General features: G+C 49.4%; 1 protein-coding gene across 1 annotated transcript; it reads right to left on the reverse strand.

The window, feature by feature from the left end:
* Positions 1–3300: 3300 nt before the first annotated feature.
* Positions 3301–25613, reverse strand: CERS4 (ceramide synthase 4; the record flags this gene model as incomplete). The annotated part of the gene is made up of 10 exons (XM_080359055.1): positions 3301–3492; positions 7377–7533; positions 7913–8019; positions 8268–8396; positions 9598–9690; positions 11054–11104; positions 12073–12130; positions 14577–14695; positions 17431–17548; positions 25441–25613. The coding sequence occupies 10 exons, from the start codon at positions 25611–25613 to the stop codon at positions 3301–3303; spliced, it is 1197 nt and encodes a 398-aa protein (XP_080215181.1).
* Positions 25614–26101: the final 488 nt, after the last annotated feature.

Below are 26101 nucleotides of genomic sequence, written 5' to 3' on the forward strand. Positions count from 1 at the left end.
CGTCTTTCAAAGTGTCCAAGTAAACGTTCCCTTGGGTGTACATGTCTAAATGAAAAGATATGGTGGATGCACATAGAACCATAGAACATCCTGAGCTGGAAGGACCCACAGGATCATTGGTTCCAACTGCTGTCCCTGCACAGGACACCCCACAGGTCACCCCGTGTGTCTGAGGACGGTGTCCAGTCTCTTGTTGAACACTGTCAGGTTGGGCTGTGACACCTCCCTGGGAGCCTGTTCAGTGTCCAGCACCTCTGGGGAAGAACCTTTTCCTCATGTCCAGCTGACCCTGTGGTGCCCAGTGCTCCATCTACTCTGCTGGGTGTCCCAGCAGACAAGTGACAAGTTGTGCTGTGGGTTTCCTACAACAGCTTCTCTGTGCTGGGGCTGTGATGGGATGGAGCGGGTGGAGGGAGCAGATACACCAAATTCATAAATACTATCACAGCACTCAGCAGCTTTCCACCACCGGAGCAGACATGGAGAAGACGGAGCCATGTGGGGAGGGGGCTGGTTACAAGCAGAGCTTCTTTAAGGCTTTCAAGTTGATGGCAAGAAAAGGAAATCTGGCAGTTGACGTGCCCAGGTAACTCACCACTGTCGCGCTCAGCCCCTCAGCCAAAAGCAGGACTTGGTTGTTTTTAATCAAGTCCAACAGCTCTCCTGAATCCTTGCTGCAGCACAGGCTGGTTGGGTTGCAGGAGATCTGCAGATCCCCAGCCCCACCTGCTCACGCAGGGTCACAGAGCAGATCACACAGTGGGGTCCAGGGGGTCTGAATGTCTCAGAGCAGGAGACTCCACACCCGCTCTGGGCAGCCTGGGCCAGGCTCTGGCACCTCCCAGCAAACAAGTTTCTGCTCATGTTCACATGGAGCCTCCTGTGTTTCAGTCTGTGCCCGTTGCCCCTCACCCTGGCATTGGGCACCACTGAACAGAGTCTGGTCCATCCTCTGACACCCACCCTGAGATACTGATTCATTGATCAGATCCCTCTCAGCTTCTCTTCTCCAGCTCAACAGCCCCAGCTCTCTAGTTCTTTCACAAGAACCAGATTTGCCTCCTAATGAGCTTATCTCAGCCATCAGAGCAACAAAAAAGCCCTGAGGGACAAAATTCAGCAGGCACCAACACGTGTCTGCATTGTGCAGTCGCTGGGAAGCATCCAGCTCTTCAGGTGAGAGGTGGTGTGTTCCTACAACAGGGATCTTCCCCAGCCTCCTAAAACCTCATGAGAAAGAAAAATAGACATTAATTTCTTTCTCCCTACCCTTGCAAGTCCAAAGCATCTCCCCAGTGCTGCAGTCCCGGACTTTTCCCCACCCTGGTGGTACCGAGCAACCTGGTGTGCCCTGGGGTCTGGTGTGGGGTGTCCCCAAGTGTCCCTTGTTCCAACGCAGCTTTACCTGGTAGGAGACAAATCATGCGGCTGCAGATCTGCCCTGGCTGGGTGTCCTGGGTACGTGACATCCTCTCCCTGCGCTGCGTGTGCACTGGCCTTGACAACGGCACCGACTCACACATCCACCTATATACTCCAACAAATCCAGGTTAACTCTTGCTAGTTAAAGTAGAAAATAGTCCAGACAATCAAATCTCTCAAAAGTAATTTATAAAGAAAGTTTCCATTCAGTAGTACAAAACGATACATAACCATCCCTCCGGAACACGTCACCCGCAGAGGAGCAGCGAGGCTGTAGACTCGGATTAAAGGCACATGGCAGGATACAGAAGATACACTCCAAACCTCAAATTAGCTCCAGGTTTCAGAGACAAACTGTCTTCAGCAAATAAGAATTTAAAGGACGATGCAGGAGCAGAGGCTCTCGTCCCAGAGCGCGTTACTGCCCTGGGACCAGCCCCTCTGAAACCATCCCAAGTATTTTGCCTGAAACCTGAGATGAACACATACCAGCTCAGATCAAAGCTCCCAGTCTCAGCTCACCGGAGTGGAGCCCTGAAAACCCTCTGGTCCTTCTACGCTGTCACCTGCCTTTTAAATCTTAGACACGTGCACAACCTCCTCAAATCAGGCATTTCCTTGGTCCATGTTCCTCCCAGTCAGCGCTGGCCCTCGCTGGGCACAACCAGGGAAGCGTCCGCATGGCCCTGGCAGTGGGTCCCCGCACTCCCCACAGCCGATCTGTCAGCGCTTTGATTTCATAGAATAACTGATCAGTAGAACAGGAACGTGTCACGCTAATTTAACTCTTTTAAGGGATTACAGCATCCAAATCTAAGATAGGACATAAGACACAGGACATGTGGACAAATGGAACCAGAACTGCATCATAACTTCATGGAGTACTGCTTTAAACCTGCCATTCCTGATGCGTCCAGGCAAAGGTCCTCGAGTTCGAAGGCTGCGTTAAAGCAATATTCCATAAGGTTCAGCAGATCTCTTCTGGATCCTTTTTCCTCTGAGGACAGAGGAAATGTTCTCCCTTCTTGCCACACGTTCACTCTGTAACCGTTTCCCACTGTGCCAATCACACCAGGTGAAAACAGGAGCACTAATCACTGTTGTATTCTAGATTATCTAGTTCCTCACCACCTCCCGCTGACCACACTTCCCTCCGAGGCAGGTTTGAAGGATTAACTGACACCTGAGCTGGATTTCCCGGCTCTTCCAGCTCTGATTTGGGTGGGTGGGTTCTCTCCAGCCTTTGGAGTTCCCACCTCTGTGGCAATAATGCTGACAACAGAAGGGACAGAGATCCACATCGGTACAAAACTGTGACATGGCACACAGCAGTATCTCCTTTGAGAAGAAAACATATTCTCCTATGTCTTGCCAAAGCTTTCATTCCACTATATTCAGTTGTAATTTTCCGAGTGTATGGGCTATGTCTTCTCAAAAGAGGTGTCCTCGTATTGAGTGTCACACTTACCAACGGGCCAGGGCCCCCAGAGGCCGATCAAGGCTAAACAGATTCCTATCAAACAACATGAGGTGGTTAAGACCTGACACTGCCAGACTTTATCCACTTCTTTGTTTTTTAAAGTATTTCTCAAGATTAACGCATTTAACAGGAACTATGGGACAGTCTAATACAAGTCAAACCACTTTGATCCCTTTCTATCCGCTTCAAGGCTACAACCTATAGTAAGATTTTATTGAAGAAAGGCCAAAAACTTCCTTCCGATATCACCAACTATGAACACTTCTGTGTAAAGGAAGCAGGAATTCAGCTATGATACTGCAAACGCACTCCGTTTTATCTACACAATGAGCAAAACTGTTTCTAAAGACGGTGGGCTGGCTCCGTCGCAGCCCAGCCCGGCCGCAGGTGAGCAGTGGCTACCGGTCCTTGACGTGGCCGTTGCTGAGGTGGGTTCTGTTGTTCAGCGGCTCAGACCCGTTGCGCTGGATGTAATTGTTGCTTGTGACGTTGCTGAAATACGCCACCCCGTTTTTCTCCTTTTCCTTAATCTTTTCTCTTTCTTCATCCTTGTCGCTTTCTTCGGTGTCGCTCCTCATGTCCTTCTCCATCTACGGGAAAATGGAAATAAGAAGCAATACAAACACAGAGCCAGCTGAGCGCCAGGCTGAACATCCACCTGCTGCCCCAGCCTCTGCCTTTGGCACACGGTTCTACCATGTCACAGCATCCCAGGCCGGTTGGGTTGCAGGAGCTCTGCAGATCCCCAGCCCCACCTGCTCACGCAGGGTCACAGAGCAGATCACACAGGGGGGTCCAGGGGGTCTGAATGTCTCAGAGCAGGAGACTCCACACCCGCTCTGGGCAGCCTGGGCCAGGCTCTGGCACCTCCCAGCAAACAAGTTTCTGCTCATGTTCACATGGAGCCTCCTGTGTTTCAGTCTGTGCCCGTTGCCCCTCACCCTGGCGTTGGGCACCACTGAACAGAGTCTGGTCCATCCTCTGACACCCACCCTGAGATATTGATCCATTGATCAGATCCCTCTCAGCTTCTCTTCTCCAGCTCAGCAGCCCCAGCTCCCTCAGTCTCTCCTCATCATAAAGATGCTCCAAACCCCTCAGCACCCTTTGGCTTTGCATCACCCTTGGAAACAGATTCTCTCCATCTCTTTGATTTCAGTGCAATCCCAGCTGTGACCCTGATAAACATCAGGAATTGCTGTATGGGTTGGGAAACAGCACCAAACCGCAGGTGTCCAGGACTGAGGACAATTGTGTAAGACCGAGGAGAAACACCTCGCCGCTTGAAAAGAAGGATGGGGAGGGGGAGCGGTTAATCAAGCTCTTTTACATCTGCCAAAGGGGACAAAAAGGGACAAACTTCTGCCCATGTGTGGCCCACGGGGCTGCAGGTTGAGCCCTTGGGGCAGTCTGACAGCATCACTTTCCAATAAACTCAACACTAAGCCTCTCAACTCCGACTACATTCAGTCTTACGTTCAGGTTTTGCCTCTTGCTATTGACTGAGAGATCTGTAGCCCACTTTGGTAAATATTTAATTCATTGCCTTAAAAGGAAGACAAAGAATAAAAAACGTGATAAAACAACAGTTTAGAAAAAGCAGGCGAGCACTTGCCGGCTTCGCAGGCTGTTTCTAGTCTGCAATAAAAGACGCCAAAATTGGGGACAAATTCACAGTGTCACACTCCCTGTTGGAAAGAGGGTTCTGAGGGAAAGCAGCAAATCCGTCTGTGACCCGAGCTCTGGAAAGTGCTCAGGGCTGTGTCAGACGCTGCACGGACACCTCTGGTCTCCGTTTACTCTGTTTGCTCTGGGATAGCTCATGAATCACGTTAAAAAGTCTGTTTGGTCCGATGCCCTTTCTAGAGATCACTACACCCAAATGCAGACAGGATTTGCAAGAACCCGAACTCGCACTGAATTCAAACTGCCTCCAAGGACAACACGGGCAGGACATGCTGTCGTATCTTCTGTCCACAACCTGCACCTCACGTTGTTCTGGAATTGTCCGTTCAGGAACTACGCAGGAGTCTTGTTCTGCAGCAGAAGGACAAATACTAATAATGGATATTCCTGTTTATCCCTTCATGGCCATGGAATGTGGCCGAGGCCCTAAAACCCACGAGGTTCCCAAAGGAACCATCCAGCTGTGTGAATTACTGCGATGTAGCAGGGAATGAAACTCATTACTTCAGGATCTGGGCTGAGTTCTAATCACTGGGGATTAGGGGACGTCACGTGAGAAGGTGACACAGATAATCCTGTAGCCAGAGAGGAAAACTGTGGAGATCAGAAAATCCTGTGAGAAGAACGTGAACTTCTGACTGGAGCGAGAACTTCATGGCTCTCAAAATGGGGAGAATGTCCTGTATACTTGCTTTGGGCTAATTACCATTGAAACCATCTGGTTAGGATGATTTTTGTTTGCCGTTGACTGCTCAATATGGAAAGAACTCAAATATATTTTTGCGTCAAATGTGGCAGATGATTTTTAGACAAAATAGGAACAATTTCGGATATGCTTCAGTATTTTTCTCCCTGCTGGTTCATTTCTTTCTAATAAGGCTGTTTATTAACTCATCATTTTTGCACTGTAATAACCTCAATGCTAATTCAGCCCACAGTGGATTAGGAAAACAACAAAAGGGCGTCTTCAGTTGCATCTTCATTTTCTCCTCTGTGAAGTTTCTGTTTCCTAATTTGCAAGTAATTTGCTGTCTGCTACCTCAAGGGACGGCAGATAAAGAAAACGGGGACGATATGCATGAAGATGAGCCTTTAATTCTTGTTCTCAGTTCCTGTAAGACAGAATTCTCCAGTTGGATACTAATAAAACAGCTGATCCTGGGCTAGGAGGTCACATCCCACAAGGCGCTGATTGTTATTCCTGGACTGTGTCCTCGGCATGTGGCCGATCCAATGCCTCTAGGACACGTCTTTGATTTTGGGATGAATTTCAGGCTGAGCAGCTGTTTGGTGCCACAGCAAATATTACAGGCTACGGTCAGAAAGAGGGGGACGCATTTCACTGAAGCTGACAGGGCCGCATCTCCAACATTCATCCAGGGTTGCTCTGTGACTGGTGGAGATGAGCAGCATTACCTGGGGGCAGTTTTGAACTGGTTACGCTTTGGACACGTCTGTTTGCCTCTATTGCTACGAAAAGAGTCCGGACAGCTGGTTCAGACAGAACTATGTGCTCTGGAGAAGTCTACAGCACCGCAAGACAAACCAGACAAAACATATAAACGATCTGGGTGCTGAGGCAGAGCGAACTCAAAGCAAGTTTGCTGAAGAGACAAAACTGGGAGGAGTGGTTGATATGGCACAGGATCAGACCTGGACAGGCTGGGGAACTGGGCAAACTGGAACCCTGTGAGATTCAACAAGGGGAGTGTGAGGAGGAACAACCGCAGGCACCAGGACGTGCCGGGGGCTCAGCAGCTTCTCTGAGAAAAACCTGGAGGTTCTGGCAGACGCCCAGTTGAACAGGAGCCAGAAATGTGCCCTTGCCCCTCCTGGGCTGTGTCGGGAGGAGCGTTGGCAGCAAGTCGAGGGATCCTTCCCCTCTGCTCGGCACTGATGAGGTCACATTGGGAGTGCTGGGTCCAGTTCTGGGCTCCTCAGCACAACAGAGACATGGACACACTGGAGAGAGTCCCGTAAAGATGATGGAGGAACCGGAGCATCTCACATTGGAGAAAAGCTGAGAGATCTGGGATGTTCAGCCTGGGGAGGGGAAGGCTCAGGGGATGTTGGGAAAGTGCCAGAGCCTTCTCGGCAGTGCCCAGTGACAGGACAAGAGGCAATGGACACAAACTGAAACACAAGAAGCTCCCTTTGAACACCAGGAAACAGTTTTTTACTGTGAGGGTGACCGAGCATGGCACAGGGCGCATGGATTTTTTGTGAGATATTGAAAAGCCGTCTGGACATGGTCCTGGGCAACTCGCTCTAGGTGACATTGACTGAGCCAGGAAGATGGATAAGACTTTCAGAGGTGCTTTCTATCCTCAGCCATTCTGTGATTCTGTGATCTTGGTAACACCGTAATTAAAAATCCTGCACTAGAAGGGAAGTATTTTTGCACTGGCCTCCCCAGTCATGACGACTTTTGCTGCCTTGATTTCTTAGTTTTGTTACAAATGGAAGTCATACAGGGCCAAGTGCTGGATGACCCAGATGTCACTCACTTTGTTCATGGAAATCTCCACTGGCCTCCAATCCACATTTTTCTTGAATACAAGCATCAGAACTGAACCAAACATCGTAGTGACTTTAAAAACTTACTCTTTTTTGCCCACTTTCCCTAATAATATTGAGTCTTCCTTTCACCTCACTGTTACGAACGTACGTGTATGATTTCACTGGGGCAAGAAGGAATCCATCCCAGATGAAGCCCTGCGCTCCTGAGCACTGTGGGTGGGCCCTCCCTCCCCATGTCACACACAGGGGACAACAAACTGGTCCATACCGTGCCCTGCAGGATGAACTTGTAGACCATACGAATAATCAGGCAGGACCAGAAGACATGGAGCAGCTGCAGAATGATCAGGAGAGTATTCACGAAGTAGTATCCGAAGAAGGGTTGGAATATCTCCATGGAGTAATAGTAGGTGTTATAGAGCACTCTGCAAAAGAGAGCGGAGGGAAAACATGTTAATAAGGCTGTAATTAAGCCCCAGAAAGTTTCAGATCAGGCACTTTCTTCTTATATAGAATCGATGTGAGCCAGGTCTCAGTTCCCCACCAGAAACAAGCGGGGCAGAGCCACAGGGTGAGGGCTGCTGCTCTGCAGTGCGCTGCAGCACTTTAGGAACTCCAAGGCTCACCCTCCTTTACCCCAAGGCAGGTGCAACAGCCACGTGGCACTGCAGCCCATGCAAAGGGCACAAACACACGCTCAAGGATCGAAAAGCAAAGGCTACAGCTAAAGATTCGGCCCCCAGCTGAATTAGGCTGCCTCTCAGAAGGCAGCTTTGCCATTTCCCTTGACTGCAGCAGACTCACGTGTAGGGGAAAACGAGCAGGCGGCTGATGAGGAAAACAGCGGAGAAGATCATAAAGAGGCTGTCGCAAGTTTTTTTCCACTTCATATAGTTGAATATCTTAGTTGGCTGGAAGGAGAAAGAACAATAAAACAGCAGGTCAAGACCGTGCATCTGCACATGCTCCAGGAAACTAATGAGCCAGATACGGGACAATCTGTGTGTGGGTAATCCTGCCTCTTCCTAGGCTGGGTCTGATCAGTCCTGAGTGAAACACCGTAATGCCCGGCCCGTGCTGAGCCAGATGAAACGCACCCTTTGGCTGGAGAACAGCGCTGCTCTCCAGGCTCTGCCTGGCACGTCCGCTGCGAGCTCACCTCTAGGAAGCAATCGGAGGCATCGTGAATCACCAGCACCAGCGTCCCGATGCGGATGTAATTGGCACAGTATGAGAAACTGATGAGGAAGATGGTTGCAGCATGATGGACTATCTGCTCCTTGAAGTCCTGAAGGGGACAGCAGAGAACAAAATACATAAATACAGCACAGAATAAAATGTATCATGTCCTTCTGCCCGTTTCAAGTGTGCTTCCTGCAGGTAGCAAGGAAAGCTCTCTTCCCAATGACTAAGAAACCTCGCACTATAAGGTCTTACCCTTATAACTCTTTTACCAAACACATTCTAGAAATGCAGACAACCAAGAGACCCAGGAATGAAGAGTTTATGGTACAAACTGAGGATCTCACAGCAAAGAACACTCTCTCCCTCCACCAGTAATGGTCCCATGATGGTGCAAATCAGATGACAGAAGAGCCAATGATTCAGTACAAACTCAACACAAAGCTTCCTTTCTGTCACAAAGCGGTGCCCGTATCCATCTCCGTGCCTGTTCGCACAATCATCGCAGACCCTCAGGATCACTGGTGGAGACTCACAACTACCCTGTACTTATAAGAACATACTTGCAGCCTCAATGCCCGAGTGTGCCGGTGTAACCACGCAGCACTGTCTGCTGGGGCACAGGCACCAGGGACACAGGCAGCTTAACTGGCAGAGAATCATCTCTTTTCCTGCCTACAAGCCTAGGAGAGTCTCAGAAGAACAATTTTAAAGTTTCGATTCAAAGTTTGGATTGAGAACATTGCAGTAGTTTGCACCTTTCTGTGTCGTGTTTTGTGTTCTCCACTTCCCAGAGAGGGAAGGCGGTGGCTGGGAATGGCAATTCCTGCGATCAGCAAGGACAGAGTCCCCCAGAACCTCAGACTCTCAGGGATCACCCTCCTGAACCCCAGGCTGGGTGGGTTGCAGGAGCTCTGCAGATCCCCAGCCCCAGCTGCTCACGCAGGGTCACAGAGCAGATCACACAGGGGGGCCCAGGGGGTCTGAATGTCTCAGAGGAGACTCCACACCCGCTCTGGGCAGCCTGGGCCAGGCTCTGGCACCTCCCAGCAAACAAGTTTCTGCTCATGTTCACATGGAGCCTCCTGTGTTTCAGTCTGTGCCTGTTGCCCCTCACCCTGGTGCTGGGCACCACTGAACAGAGTCTGGTCCATCCTCTGACACCCACCCTGAGATATTGATCTCATTGATCAGATCCCTCTCAGCTTCTCCAGCTCAACAGCCCCAGCTCTCTCAGCCTCCCTCTCTCTCCTGAGCGTTCACCTCGGGTCCTGTTTCGCTCGGCTATTCCCTGAGGTGCCACTCACCTTCCTCTTCACGTCGAAGGGCAGCGTGAAGACCAGGGACCAGTAGAAGGAGAGTTCCAGCAGGTAGTACCAGAACAGGGAGGGCTGGAGAGGCTATGAGAGAGGAAGAGACGGGGAAATACCCATCAGATCAAGCAGAGCAAGGGCTGGAAGCGAAGGCTCCTTCCTCATCAGAAGAATATCAGCCAACCAAACCAACACTTCACGGGGAAACACTTCAAGTGAACAATGTGGTTACTCACTGAATCCCAGTGAGAAAAGTAATCTGCATTCTTCTGGGTAATTTCTTTGGGGTTTCACAGCTGGAAAACTAGAGGTTTAGATGCACTCCTAAACCTCACCCTGTCCGATAAGAGAAAATTACTATGACTAAAGCAGCTTTGCAACTAACATTTCCAAAGAATCACAGAGCACGGTGCTCCCAAATCCCCATCTATCTGGGCTTTCTCTACCCAAAGTGTTGATTTGTGGCCTGCATAGATTTTAGTTTGTTTTCCTTCACAGCACCAGTGACTGGCCACAAGCAGCACAGCTGGATGCACTGGTGCCACCGGGGGATGTTAACATCTGCCAGAGGTTATCCAAACAGGAGGTCTGGATCAGAAGGGACTTCTGTCCGCAAATATAAGATTATTTGGGATAACTGGCTTTCCTTTTGTCGTTGTCTGTAGGACAAGGCATGGTTTAGTAGAAATTATATTTACTCCATTCTTTTTTCCTGCCCACACACAGGTCTGTCCTTGCCCTTTCTTGCTCTTTGCTGGTGGGACATCACCAGCTCCGGTTTGGGTCTTTTCTGTTTGTTAGAGCTGCTGGACGGTGCGTGTTGCGTTCACACGGCCAGGTTTTGGTAGCAGGGCCGCTGCAGGGACGGCTGCTCCAAGAAGGTGCCAGAAGCTGCCCTGTGTCCAACCAAGCCAGGTCCAGACGGCTCCAAGACGGACCTGCCAAAGCTGAGCTCATCAGCTGGGATAATTTATTTAACAAGTAGTAAAAACTGCTGTGTAACAGCCGTCCCTTCCAACCTGGGATTCCACAATTCTTCAGTTCAGCTGAAATACGTGGCGTTCAGAGCACGTCCTCTGTTCTACACTCCACTGAGGTCTTTGCTACTTCTCCTCAGGCAACATGTTCTTCTCCGGGCTGCGTCTCCTCTACAAACTACACAGCCTGGAGTATTCCCATTTTCCAGGCTCTTGGCTCACCTGGTCAGAACTCCCACTTGCCCTCTATTTGTGCAGCCTCCTCCTGCTTTCCTGACTCATCCTCAACTGCCTTTAGCTCACACCAGATACAAAGACACTTTCCCTTGATGAGCATCTGGCTTTGAATTCTTAGGGCTTATGGGTCCAGATTTAATTCAGTGCCCTCTCTTTCGTCACCATATAACCAGATTTTCAAAAGATATTGAAAGACGATGATTTAAACCAGCAGTTTTCCCTCTTGCATGACTCACCTGTTGTGGATACCCCGTCCAGCACTCTCTGTGGTCCCAAAGCCAAGGCTTCTGGAAAGAAAATGCAACATGAATGTGAGAATGCCAGAGGAATTCTTCTCTTATCAACTTACTCCTTTAGCTCATTACCACTACAGCCTTAGTTGTGTTTTATTGCAGGCAGAGCTGGTTGCGCTGTCCGGAATTCACTTGACAAGAAATTTCCGCTACAAGAACCTGCGGTTGCTTGTGATGTTGCCAATTTGCGGCTATTGCGCTGACATTTCACACGGTGTCCAGCCCAATTCCAAATCAAATCGCTCAGGGACAATTTCTACCAACTTGTTGCAGCCCTCTACAAGCCTGGGGCAGTGGTTTTGAATATATTCAAATATTCTTACAACTATTTCATTAAGAATCTCTGTGCTTTGAAGAAAAATGTAGGAAGAAAGCTGAAAATTTGTGTGTCAGGGACATGTTTTTTCCTCTACTGGTGAGGATCGTCCTACAGTCTAAGTAATGAACCTCTGAAGATATCTGACTTGGTTCACACTTCATATCGAATTGGTAGTTTAGAACTTGGCAGATCAGAAACTTTCACAGACGTACGGCAACTGAAGTCCCCAAAAGTTCTTCCCGCATGGAGCATCCCTTGGGTAGGAAAATCAATAACTAAAGTCATTAAATTGCAGTCCACGCTCCAAAGGAAGGCTGAGTTTTTACAACACACAAACAGGCCCTGCAGCCTCCACTTCAGGTCAGTGTTCCAGCTCCTGCCTCCCAGAAATGTGTTTTCACACAATCCCAATTTTCTTCTGCTTTGGCAGAAGAGGAAACCTCTTGGTTTTGAGCTGGAGTTTTTAAAACAAGCACAGGCCAGGATGTCTGTGGTTTGATACGCGTGTTGTGCAGAGGATACACACCGAGACGGTGAGAAAAGCTCTATGAGAAGGTCAGAAAGGACACGTATGACAACAAAACCTGCCGGTTTTGCAGGTGCTGGCAGGTGGAACAGCAGGTGGCACTGCCGGTGTACTCACGTCGTACAGGACAGCCAGGCCAGTGAAGAACGCCGTGATGTAAAACAGAAACCTCCAGCTGCAAAGAAACAAACCAAAGGATGTTAGAACCCCATTCATTAACCACCAACCTGCAATTCAGCATTTCAATGACACTCATTCAAAGAATCTCACTACTAAGGCAAAGACGTACATGAATATGGTCAAAGTTTGCGTGGATCATAACAGGAGCGGCTCTTCTGCTTTAGGGATGGCAGGAAACAAGAATCCCAGAGCATCATCCCAAACCTTCTCAGGCCTGGCAGGTACACGGCTGGAACTCAAACAGCGCCAACCTCTCTCCCAGGCTTTTGCAGATCAGGCACGCTAAATTCATTATCACGGAAAGTAATTAATTACTGCCAGGTTTGGTCTCAGTAATGATTTACCCACATTAAACCCACATGGCAGCACATGTGAGCTGTTGGCCCAGTTCGGTGGACAGAGGCAGGTCACGCTAAATATACACACGTACGGTGAGGAATGAGGGGGTTTCACCCCATCATAAAAACACAGAGAATCTTTAAAGGAGTAAAACTGTCGAAACCAGTCCTTTAATTCCCAAAAATCTCCAGAACACATCAGAAGTAAATATGTTTTGAGACTCCACTTGCCAACGAAACCCACAGGAGCTCTAAGAGAGACATTAACTGCACAAAGCTGCTGTTTCACATCCAAGGACATTCTGCAAGTGGTACCGGGGCAGGTGGAAGGACAAGATCCTCGGTGAGCTGAGCCAGAAAAGCCTTTGCTGTTTACTGGTGCTGTTCACTGCAAGTCAGCTGAGCGCCGGCACAATTTAAGATTTCATCTTGATGGATAAAGCACGGCTGCTTTACCATTCCTTGCCCAGGGATTTGGGAAATATTTATAACTACAACTAGCTGGAATATTATAAATAAATAACACCAATAATTATTTTCTTTTTCAATTAGGGTTTTTAGGCAGGGGGTTTGAATTAGAGGTTGATCACCTTGTGCTCCAATTAGCGCGCAGCTCAAAGTCGATGCCCACCCGAGAGATAGACACTTTTAGACCGATGAACAGCACTGCAGCTATTTAATGATTTATTTCATCCCTGTGGCTTCCCTGGAAGAAACTATTTCCTTACAGAAAGCAGCCACTCATTTCAACCACGCTCAGCAGAATCCTCCTTTAGTGTGGAATGGTTAGTCAGGACTAACGCTCATGGAACAGTCTGACGTGAGATTCATTTTGTGCCTCCACATAATACCGAGGATTTCCACGAGGTTGTTTCCTTTCACACCGGCCCCTTTTTCTGGCTCTAGGAACGAGTTTTGACTGGCAGGACGCTGAAGCCAACGGACAGCAGAGCACATGCAGCTCTGCCTGCGGCTTCTGAAAGCAACGGCGTGCAGAACAGCTGCAGAAAAGGTGCAGCTGAAGAAGTCAGCAAAGCAAAGAGAAGTCATGGGAAAGGCAACAGAAAGGCTGATTATTCTGGAGGCACCCAAACAGCAGCAAAGCGGCAAGATGCAAAACAGGAGAGAGTTTGTCAGGGACAACTGTGTTTCAACGTCAGTCTGATCAAGTCAGAAACAGAGGCCCTATAAGGAATAAAGGTGAGCTGGGAGTCAAAGGAGACTTGGGAGAGAAAACAAAGGGGGAAAGCAAGGGATGTTTCAGTAACGGAGAAGCAGCAGAGCATTGCAGAAGAAGCAGGTGGGACACGGAACACCCAGGATGCTCCCTGCACTGGGTGGATGCAGACTGGGAGGCAGTGAATGAGCTGGGATGTTCTCTGCACTGGGCGGACACTGGGATGCAATGAGCTGGGATATTCTCTGCACTGGGCGGACACTGGGATGTACTGAACTGGGATGTTCTCTGCACTGGGAGGACATTGGGATGTTCTCTGCAGTGGGCAGACACTGGGATGCAATGAGCTGGGATGTTCTCTGCACTGCGTGGACATTGGGATGCACTGAGCTGGGATGCTCTCTGCACTGGGTGGATACTGGGATGCAATGAACTGGGATGCTCTCTGCACTGGGCGGACACTGGGATGTACTGAGCTGGGATGCTCTCTGCACTGGGCGGACACTGGGATGCGCTGAGCTGGGATGCTCTCTGCACTGGGCGGACACTGGGATGCGCTGAGCTGGGATGCTCTCTGCACTGGGCAGACACTGGGATGTACTGAGCTGGGATGCTCTCTGCACTGGGCGGACACTGGGATGTACTGAGCTGGGATGCTCTCTGCACTGGGCGGACACTGGGATGCGCTGAGCTGGGATGCTCTCTGCCCTGGGCGGACACTGGGATGCGCTGAGCTGGGATGCTCTCTGCACTGGGCAGACACTGGGATGTACTGAGCTGGGATGCTCTCTGCACTGGGCGGACACTGGGATGTACTGAGCTGGGATGCTCTCTGCACTGGGCGGACACTGGGATGCGCTGAGCTGCCCGCGGAGCTCAGCTCTGCTGAGCAGCCCCCACTGCTCACGGTTTGTGCTCCTGCTCACCAGGCCTCGCAGAACTTCTTGGACAGGCTGGGCCGGTCTGCGTTCCTGCGGCACCGGAACCATCTCTCCACCTTCCTGACGGGCAGGTCGCTCTGTTTGGCTAAACCGATCAGCTCGCCCTGGAAAAGAGGGGAGGCAGGAGGGCTCAGAGCCAGGTTTGGAGATCAGAAGGGGCAGCTCGTCTGACCCAGCACAGAGCCCAGCTGGAGGCTCTGGGGAAGCCCAGATCTGTCCAGGCCAAGGCATCTTTCAGAAAGCTGTCCATTCCTAAAGACCTCGGATAGCAGCAAATCTTTCCCTTCCCCCTGTCATCAACTGGATTGCTGTTGAATATAGAAACTTTACATTTTTTACACTAACTTCTCCAGTTTCAACTGTCAAACTCTGGTCTTGTTTCCTCACAGGAGTTTGTTGTCGAACCACTTAAAGTCCCTTAAATCTGTCACTTCAAAAAATATTTGCTGCAGCTTAAACAACTTTTAAAGATCTGCACCAAATCTTGTCCTGCCTTTCAGCATTCTGATGTATTATCAGCCACAACTTGACTGACATCACAAGCAGAGGCAACACCATTTTCTCACTGGATATTCTTCCTGTTGTACTAAACCTATTACGAGTATTTTTTTCATTAGATTACCCACAGAAATCCTGCAATTACCTTGTCCTTAAGCTCTTAAGAGTTTGGCATGTGAAAAAATATTATGTTCTATATTCCCTCTGGAAGTGTCATCATGGATAGCTTTATATTTTAAGTAAAACAATAGCTTTTCACAGAATGCATTAATGGTATCATGTAAGAGTGACTTACATAGTCCAAGCACATCGTACAAAAGTATGTCCATCACCAATTTTCAGACATGCTTCTTTCTACTCTTACTCAGTGACTTTTTGTGGTGGAGACAAATGGAGACACTAATTTATATCTCCAGTTGCTCCATGGAGTGGAATTCCTCCCAAAGAGAAGGATGCTGCGAACAGTAAGATCTCATTGTGCAGTGGACAAGTAAAAGGTGGTGTGTGAGAGCTCACGGGAGAGGGAAGAAGCTGCGAGGCTGCCCGAGGTGGAACCAGTGAACGGAGAGCGAGGCAGCAGCTCTGTCCTCACTCCACGTCCCAGCGCTCTCAGGGGTCTCGTGGTGAGAATAAGCTCCAGAAACACAGATTTGCCGAGATAAAAGTGCCCCCCAAAAGTGCCACCCAGTGCAATGTGGATGCAGGTAAAGCTGTGGGGAAAACCTGCTTCAAAGCCAGGCCTTGGGTTAAACCTCTGCGACAGGAGTTTGGTGAGCAGGGACAGAGCCCAGGGAACGGCAGCAGATGTGCTGGGGAGGGTCAGTGGGACATGAGGAAAAGGTTCTTCCCCTGAGGTGCTGGACACTGAACAGGCTCCCAGGGAGGTGTCACGGCCCAACCTGACAGTGTTCAAGAAGAGACTGGACACCGTCCTCAGACACACGGGGTGACCCGTTGGGTGTCCTGTGCAGGGACAGCAGTTGGACTCCATGATCCTGTGGGTCTTTCTGGCTCAGGACACACTGATTCTACTGAGAAACATGTGGATTTCAGAGATAAACAGCCAAGAGGAAGGTCAGGGACAACCACATAAGCAAGTATTCCTGAGAACCCTGCTGTGCAGAAAGGCTGGCTGCGTGACCCAGGTGAATCCCTGCATTTTTATTTTGGCCTCCATTCTTTGACTTTTAACCTGGTACTGAACATCCTGGGGGTCCATGTGCCCCACTGCCATGTGAACCGCGCTGCAACAGCCTCGTCAAGACAGCGACGTGTTTGCGCCAGGACTGCGCCTCGGGGCTGGAACCCCAGCCCTCTGCTCGCACGCCCTTGCTAAGGGTTAAAAGCCATTGCTGCAGGGCAAGGGCGCCTGCAAAAAGGAGCTGAAAGGACATCTGATTCCTTTCCCCACCACAGGGGCCATATCCAGGGACTTCACTGACAAGCTTCAATCCTAACACTGCCTGACAATTCACGATCCTGCCAATGCTGCTTCCCTCAGCAGCAGGTGTTATAACCCTGGCTTATCCTGCCAAGCTCTTCAAGTTCACTCATGGGAAAACTACCCACCATTTGTGTTGGCAGCTTGCTGACACTCCTTACCATCTCTTGATGATGGACATGAATTCACTTGGCTTCCTGGAGGGCCAATCTCAAACCCATAGATTGCACAACAGAACGACTCACCCCAGAAGCAGCAGCACTGAGCAATCCACACCTGCTGAGCTGCAAGAACAAGCAGCGGGGGAGTTCAGGACCACTGACATGACAGGGATTTGCGAGGATATGAAAAGAAGCCACCACAGAACGGCTGGGTTGGAAGGGACCTCTGGAGGTCCAACCCCAATGCTCAAACAGAATGACCCAGAGTTGGTTGCCCAGGACCATGTCTTCTGAATATCTCCAAGGATGGAGATTCTTCAACCTCTCTGGGCAACCTGTTCCAGTGCCTGGTCACCCTCACAGTAAGAAAGTGTTTCCTGATTTTCAGATAGAGCCTCCCGTGTTCCAGTTTGTGCCGTGTATAAAGCAAACACAAGAGGGAATACGATTTGTCATTATTTCCTTTGGGAGAAGAGTTTCCTGTCCATAGAAGTTTGGGATTGAAGTGCTTTGAATGCCACCTACAGAAAGCTGCTGCTGTCACATCTTCAGAAGCAGAACAGCCGGTGGCATTTGCAGAGTGATCTCTGTGGCTGGTGGCCCATGCTACAGCGGTTCCTCCTGCTTTGTGGAGCTTCTAGATACGAGGGGCATTACCCGACTTCAGCATTCCAAATGTGATTTTATTTGGCTGAAGACACAAGCGCTAAATCCAAAGGAAAGCGAAGGAAGGACTCACCTCTTTAGGGTTCTTGCAGCACGTAGTGTAGAATGTTTCAAGCACAGGGTTGGGCTGAGCTTTTGGTCTCTGCTTGTCTCTCACACCCAGTTTGCTGCTGAGGGGCAGGGCTACGGCTCTGCGGAAGAAAAGATAAAGGTCCAGCCAAAGATAGAACAGCGATTTCTGATATTGCAGCACTGCTAGAACATGATGTAGTACATAACAGCTGCCTCCCACGTTTGAAATCTAAGCACAAGTGTCATGTCAAGTAGATAAGACAGATAAGCTGAGAAGAAAAAACCCCACAAACTTAGAGCAGAAACAGCGAGGCCTGTGTTCTGCTGTCCTGAGCTCTGTGCTGTGATGTCCACAATTACACGAGGCTGGGAAATGCTGTTTCCTGCTCCATCGACACCTGAACCCACCGCGCTTGGGCATGCGGGACTGCGGCGCAAAGCTCGGGGCTGCAGATCAGCGCTCCCCGGCTCGCCCGCAGCTCCTGCAGAGAACCGCAGCGATGATAGAGCCTAAACATTGGTCACCGCTTGATCCAGAACACTGAACACGCATGGCGATCGCTTGAGCTCAGGACTTGGCTCGGGATCAAGAGGGAGGATCAAGATTTGTGCAGAAGAGCGCAGTCAGCGCAGAAGAGAAGTGCTGCTGGAGCACGGGGGACTCGGTCTCCTGGAATAACTTACCGCTGGTTTTCCTAATGTGCATCAAACGGGTTGTAAAATAAGCACATAGCAACTAGAAAGCTGGGCACGAGGAACCGATGCTTACGCTAGCTGAGCAGCTTCAGACTTTCACAGTGAAACAGCGCAAATTAAATAATCCGCATAATGAGAAAAAGTTAGCAAGGGGTAACAGAATCAGGCACAGAATGGCTGTGTCCAACAGTTCCCCTCTGCTCCAAACACGCTTCTCTCCCTCGGCAATAGGAACAGCCTCATCCGTGGTGTGAACTGAGGTCCCGCACGGACACGGCATAAATGGGAAGTTTGGTAAACCTGTGTTTAAAACACCGCCCAAATTAACTGCGTTCTCCTTGACTTTCTGAAGAATTAGTTTTTCTTTAGTATCCTTATTATTATCTTTATCCTTATTACTGAGTTTCTTAGTAATCACTACCCTTTACACACTGCCACTGGCACGCAGTCCGTCTCATTGGGAAAAAGAGCTTTTCTGCACTGCTGCTGAACACCAAACATGCAAAATCTCTGGGAAACCTCATCTCTGCATTTTGGAGTAGAAGTTTATTGCTTAAGGCACCACCAGCTTCCCCTGGGCCAGCAATGGGGAGTGAGGGCTGAGGGGTCAGGGTGGTTACGAGCTGCGAACACCACAGAGAGGACGCGAGTGCAGAGACCCACGTCTGCTCTGCCCGGCCCGTCCTCATGTCAGGCAGGTCCTCTGACCAGTTAGCCCTAACGATTTGGACACTGAATGAGTTTCCCCTTCCCTTTTCCCTTTTCCTTTCCTTTCCTTTCCCTTTCCCTTTCCCTTTCCTTCCCCTTCCTTTCCTTTCCCTCTCCCTTTCCTTCCCCTTCCTTTTCTTTCCCTTTCCTTTCCCTCTCTCTTTCCTTCCCCTTCCTTTCCTTTCCCTTCCCTTTCCCTTCCTTTCCTTTCCCTCTCCCTTTCCTTCCCCTTCCTTTTCTTTCCCTTCCCTTTCCCTTCCTTTCCTTTCCCTTTCCTTCCCCTTCCCCTTACTTTCCCTTTCCTTCCCCTTCCTTTCCTTTCCCTTCCTTTCCTTTCCCTTCCCTTCCTTTCCTTCCTCTTCCCTTCCCCTTCCCTTTCCCTTCCCTTCCCCTTCCCCTCCCTTTCCTTTCCTTCCCTTTCCTTCCCTTTCCTTCTCCCTTTCCTTCCCCTTCCTTTCCTCTCCTTTCCCTTTCCCTTTTCCTTTCCTTTCCCTTTCCCTTTCTCTTTCCCTTTCCCCTTTCCTTCCCTTCCCCTATTTTAACTTCACAGCCACAATGCCACAGCAGCTGCCCCACCATGTATTCACGATCAAACATCCTGCCAAAAGGGCCATTTTGAAATTTTCTTTAAGAACCCATTTCTTAATTTAACAGCTATCAAAAGCAACTTCATAAACGGACTAAGGAACGCAGTAACTTCTATTATACAAAGGCATAAACCACAGGATGGCTACACATTTTGCTCACTCGCTTAACACCCGGTTTCCACCTACACTAGGTCTCGGTTCCTGTGTTAAGCGCTTCCTTGAAGCGGGCCTGATGTTTCTGTTTTAAAGGTCATTCGATACAAGCTCCTCTGAAGAGGAAGATGGAACCACGTTCTGTTGTTGAAGAAGAACCTTACTGCAGCTTCTTGTCAGTCCACAGCAGGACTGAATGGACTGAAAACTTGCAGACAGATGGAAAGGAAAGGGAATGTTTCTGGCAGGTGTCGGGGCAGCGTGCCAACTGTTTTTTTATTGAAAAACCATTTAAATTACCCTGACAGATTCCTTAATTTTGTTTAATCCCTGTCTTCTCTCCCTTTCCTGCTGGTTTGTTATGATCATGGCATAAAACCTTAGCAGAACAGCAACAACCCAGTTGCAGCTGATGAAGATGGGGTGTAATTAAGCAAAGTTACAATTGCTTTGTTGTTGAGGTTTTGAGTTGGATTAGGGGACCGATCCTACTTTTATGACTGTCATTGAGAAATCAAGGCCTGAAATTCTTCCTAAGGGCCGTGGGTACACGCTGGATGTGTGCTATGACTCAGTTTTGAGTTAAATGCTGTTCCAAGCGCAGCCCTACGAGGCTGCTGCTCGTACTGATTGCGACACCCCAGGTTCCTCGGCTCGGCGCAGGGACGGGCTCGGCGCGGCAGTTTATCAGCTCTCGGGAAGATGGAAGGAGAAAGTCTGAGGACTAAACTGCACCATGTTCCACAGGTAAGTGAGACACAGCCAGTGAGACGATTCTCATCTCAAGCCTAATTCACCATCAGCGACCTTCCCTCATCCACAGTCTGCACGGGAAAGGTCACACTAAGGTGTTTTATTCACTGATTCACAAACCATCTTGTGTGAAGCCTGCTGAAATTAAACACATTAATCACAGAATCCCAGAATGTCAGGGGTTGAAGGGCCCTGGAAAGCTCATCCAGTGCAATCCCCCCATGGAGCAGGAACACCCAGATGAGGTTACACAGGAAGGTGTCCAGGCGGGTTGGAATGTCTGCACAGAAGGAGACTCCACAACCCCCTGGGCAGCCTGGGCCAGGCTCTGCCACCCTCACCCCCAACAAGTTGCTTCTCCAATTTCAGTGGAACCTCCTGTGTTCCAGTTTGCACCCATTGCCCCTTGTCCAGTCACTGGTTGTCACCAGCAGAGCCTGGCTCCATCCTCCTGACACTGTCCCTTTCCATCTTGATCCCCAGGAATGAGTCCCCCCTCAGTGTCCTCTTGTCCAGCTCCAGAGCCCCAGCTCCCTCAGCCTTTCCTCACACGGGAGATGCTCCACTCCCTCCAGCATCTTGGTGGCTGCGCTGGACTCTCTCCAGCAGTTCCCTGAACGGGCATAAATTGATGCTCCCCCACCTTGCCCAGGTGGGCTACAATGCCCTCTGCACAGGCTTTTAGAGTTGGCGTGAGAATACAATAATTCAACTTGGAGTGTACGGTTTTTGTTCTTTCACACCAATGTATTGGAATTTATCAGGGTGCCACTCAGCAAATATCTTCTAGTAGTAAGAAAGGCAGAACCAGTGACCAGAACGTCTCTTCTTTGAACCGCACAGTCTCTTTTAGCCTCGCGCTCCTCTCCCTGTGCTCCTGCTGACGGGAAAACGCTTCACGTGGAGGTTAAACCGACGGTTCCGTTTGATACAAGATCTCCCATCGCCACAGTGCTGCTGTCCTAAATAAGCCCGTTCACAGTTTTCAGTTAAACACTACAAAGTGTCCCATAGATCTGGACAAAAAACTTGCCTGGAAATTTTTCAGATCTTCCCTGATTCTTGATCAATAACAAAAGTCTTGGGGCAGAAGGAATTTCAGAAAGATACACTGCAAAATAAACTACTTGCAAAGGGTGTTCTCCTGTGTCTCTGAGTTCAAGTATCTGTTCCCTGCAGATCGGCAGCATCTCTTTAACATACAACACATGGCTCATGTATCATCACAACCTCCTATGACACCAAATCTTTCTGACTCAAATCCTCCTCTAGTGCAACTTGGGAACTATTTGATTCAAACTCCCTGACAATGGCTTTCAGTTCCCCGATATCCAAACATCGCCGCTCGGGTCCAAATCAGATTATTAAATAAGATGTAATCTCTGATTTTTAACTTTCTATGTTACTATCCCTCAAAACACTTCAGTTTCCACATTTTCCTAACCACATGGCAAGAAGCGCTTTGCAATAGGAGCTGTGGTTCCTTCACAATCATAGCGCTCCAAGAACCTGATTTTTTATGGAAAAGGGTCTCAAATGTTATAGAACTAGAAGAGAAGCTGAAATCCCTACGTGCAGGTGTATGTAAGGGAGAAGAAGTTCTGCTGAAGTATCCAGGTGCTTAAAATCAGGCTAAAAGTCCAGGGGGTAGGACATATCTCCTAGTTACAAACACAACTGGGAAACACCGGCGTCCAGGTCCCCTGTATTCGGGACATCACTATGTATCTGCTCCACACAAGCAGCAGCGGGACCCAGATTTCTGCTCCCCAGCCCCTAACGCCCCGTTTTCCCACCTTCCCCCGTGCAAACCGGCTCACGGAAAAGTTGCTTCACCGCAGCGTGAGCTGATTCTTCCCCCCCAGGGCTTCACCCACAACGTCCTGGGCCCTCCCAGCCCCACCCGGGCTGCACGTCCTCTTCCCACGGACACCCCCACAGAAGCTGCTTGCCCAGGGATGGCACCGGCCAGTTCCCCAGTGAGGTCAGGGAGAGGAAAACCCATGTGTGAGAAATGGGGCTTTCCCCAGGTTTAATCAAACCAAGAAGACGGAACCATGGGGCAAGCACAGCGGCTGATGTGGCTGCTCAATGCGGAACCGCAGAAAATCATCGGGGCTTCTCTTAGTAATCTCATAGAGTTCTGAGACAGGTAAATGGCAGGAACACACTGCAGCATTTCTGAAATCTCAGAGCAAACCAGCATATCTAGACCAAAAAACGCTTTGCCTGTGACGCACAGTTGCAAGTAACAGGTGAGGGCAAAATAAAGCTAAAGCCACCAAAACTAAACTTGTAAATGAGTCACATACGCTCATTTTGACTCACAGACTAGACATACAAAGCTACAAAGTAAAGGCCACCTACAGAGAATAAGACACAGACCCTTTCAAGGCTGCAAGTCTCAAACTTTGAGCAAAGTATTTTAAGCAGGGCAAGCGCCGCTGTACACACCAGGGGATGGAGCAACAGAGGATTTGATTCATCCCTCCCACTCGCCAGGGAAAGCTTTTCCTTCTCCAGGCTGAACTGAATGTGAACGGGTAATGACAGAATGAGAAACCACCGCGCTGAAATAAATGACTGCAGAGTTAGGACAAACAAGAACACAGCGCAGAACACTGGCTTGTAATTAGCACAGGTAAGATAGTGGGATGATGACAGGTTTCCTGGACCTGTAAAATGGGCTTGTGATATTATCTTTTCCTAAGGGTGTGACAAGAAGCTTTTATTTAATGAAGTCTGTGAATCAAAACAGCTTGAAAATTAATGCGTAGGATCAGGCCCGTGGAAACTCTCCCAGCTGAGGCAGCACTTGGATGGGAGAGGAAAACATCTTAAAGCAGATGGGAAAGACGTTTAGATTGACTAGAAGCGCAGTGGCGGGACGAAGGGGAATAAAGGGACAGAGCAAGAGAACCAATGCTGACAGGGAGCCCTGGGGTTGTGTCCATCTGGGTTTTGAGCATCTCCAGAGATGGAGCCTCCACCACCCCTCTGTGGAACCTCTGACCACCCTCACAGTGCAAAAAGTGGGTTTTTTACATTCAGATGGAGCATCACGCGGTTCTGCTTGTGGCCGCTGCCTCTTGTCCTGTCACAAGGCACCACAGAGAAGAGTTTGGCTCCTTCCTCCTGATCACGTCTTGTATTTGGTAGCCCAAACCTGGACGGTCCTCGTCATGGCAGGACATGGGGATTAACCTCCAGCTTCACAAGCAAACGTGTCCAACCCCCGACCAGCAGCGCAGAGAGGACCGTACCACAGTTCTGCACCAGCCAGGTCTGCAGACCAGCAAAGAAGAAACGTGAGTCACTGGTGTTTCAATGGTTACTCACGGCACCTGGTTCCCACTTCAGTGGAGGCAACGAGACACCGTGTCCCCAGGAAAGTGCAGCATGGAATTTAAGGCATACACACTAAATGTGTGGTTCACAAAGAAGAGATTTGCATTCCCATTTCGCATCATCATAAAGTGATTATTTAAAGAATCATTCATGCACCTGTGTTTCTGTAAAAAGACTGGCTATGCTTTTTTTTTTACTAAAAACATCTCTCGGTCATTTCAAGTTCTATAAACTCCTCCAAGCTGGGCCCGTATCACAGAGAATCTGGAGAAGAAACATTCTTCTGGCCTACAGAGGTCTGCTTCCGTTTCCTTGTGCAGCCACTTTTTAAAAGAAATACGACAAAACCATTTTAATTGCCTTTTTCCCCCTCTTTCTAAGCTTAAAACCACTGCAGAGTGGACTAAACTATTTCAAAATATGATCTCTTTGATCAGCAACCAGGAACAGGTTTTTTCCATCTAGCAAAGACCACTTCAGAGAGCACTCAAGACCACCAATGGGGACTTACCTGGCAGTCTCGGCAATGCTGACACATGGTCAGTCTGAGTTATCCACCAGCAAATCACGCCGTATTCTATTGCAGACCACACTAATGATTGATTAAACCACAGAAAGCAACAGCATCTTGGAACCTCTATGAAACTTGGGGTGGAAGAGCCCTGCAGCGTTTCTAGCTGTGCCTTTGCCACAACCCCCATGTTTTCTGCGTCGAATGTACAAACCCCGCAATGGCTCTGGCCAGGACGCGGTGGGGACAGGTGACACTCGAAGCCAAGCGGTGGACGGTGACACGTTCCTGCGGATTGCGGAGCTCGGATGACTCAGCCCAATCTAACACATCTTACCCAAGCTCATCTGCCAGGTGCAATACCCCAGATCCCCATTAACCGAGATAAGGGAGTTCAAATACGGTTTCCGCCGCACTCAACCCAGAAACGGCAAGTAACGCGCAACAAAACAGCGCGTCTGCCTTTGGAAGCACAAGCCTCACCCAGGGCTTACCTGGTTTAAGTGTAGGAAGTCACATTGCTTATAATTAGACATTAAGGATTTGTGCTCTGTATTCGACATATTATACAACTTTTGGCAGCACACAGGGCTGGAAAGACAGAGCTGAAAAATGTAGCTCAGCAGACGCTAAGAGCTGGAGGTTCTGTGCACCTCTTCAGTCATACAGAGAATAAATCATAGAATCATAGAATTGGTTTGGTTGGAAGACACCCTTAAGATCATGGAGTCCAACTGTAGCTTAAATCCAACACTCAGCCATGTGTCTAAGAGCTCCATCTATATGCTGCAATAAGGTCTCCCTCCAGTTTAGCTGGAGAAGAGAAGCTCAACCTCAACTCTCTCAGCCTGTCCTCCCAGCAGAGCTGTTCCAGCCTTGGATCATTTGTGTTATTAATTACTATATTAATTGATTAATATACTGCAAGCCCATGTTCCATGTCCTTGACTGGCCTTGTCTTTCAAATCAGAGAATCATTTCGGTTGGAAAAGCCCCTCACGGTCAGAGTCCAACCTTAACCCACCCCTGGCACTGCCCCATGTCCTGAGAACCTCATGTCCGTCTGTCCAGCCCTCCAGGGATGGTGACTCCAGCACTGCCCTGGGCAGCCTGTTCCAATGCCCCACAGCCCTTTGGGGAAGAATTTGTTCCCCAGATCCAACCTCAGCCTCCTCTGGTGCAACTTGAGGCTGTTTCATCCTATTGTTTGCCAGCATTATCCCTAAAAATCCCCAAGCAGTACTAAATCACTTACCTTTCAAAAGCGTAGCGAACGGCAACCAAGACGACGGCGAAGGGGATGCTGAGCAGCAGGTCGCGAGGCTGGGGGTAGCGCGTGTCCTCGGTCTCCTGCATGTCCTCCCAGGTGATCCCGGGAGGCAGCCAGAACTCGTGCTGCCACAGCCACTGGTACAGAGCTCGTGCCATCCTGGAAGGCAGAGAGAGCAGAATGAACCCCGGGCAGCCTCGCAGACGGCAAACCTGTCGGCACAAGCAGAGGAAGGATTACGGAAGGATTACACCCTCGCTGAGGTTGCATCTGGCTGGGAAAGCACAAGAGGTGTGGGACGCGCCAGTGCCCATGGAACCCTCAACCGGCTCGCAGATTTTTATCCAGCGCCCGGCGACTGCCGAGTCCTGGCACAGCACCGAAAAGGGCGAAAACGGAGAGAAGTGCCTCAGAATTCAAGAGAACACGAATGTCATTCTCAGCAAGACATATCGGGATGTTTTAAGTTTAATTTACAGGCTTCTTTCTACAGAACTAATGGTTTGGTGCCATGAGAATGCAGCAAGTCCAGCTGTCCTTTCACATGTATATAGCCTTATTTTTTACTCCTTGATGTTTTGTATTTATTTGTTTCTGTTTACTCATTGCAATTCCACTGTGTGCATACGTATGCATTATAATTAAT

Source organism: Nesoenas mayeri, assembly GCF_963082525.1.
Source record: "Nesoenas mayeri genome assembly, chromosome: 25".
In the NCBI taxonomy this organism is placed as follows: domain Eukaryota; kingdom Metazoa; phylum Chordata; class Aves; order Columbiformes; family Columbidae; genus Nesoenas; species Nesoenas mayeri.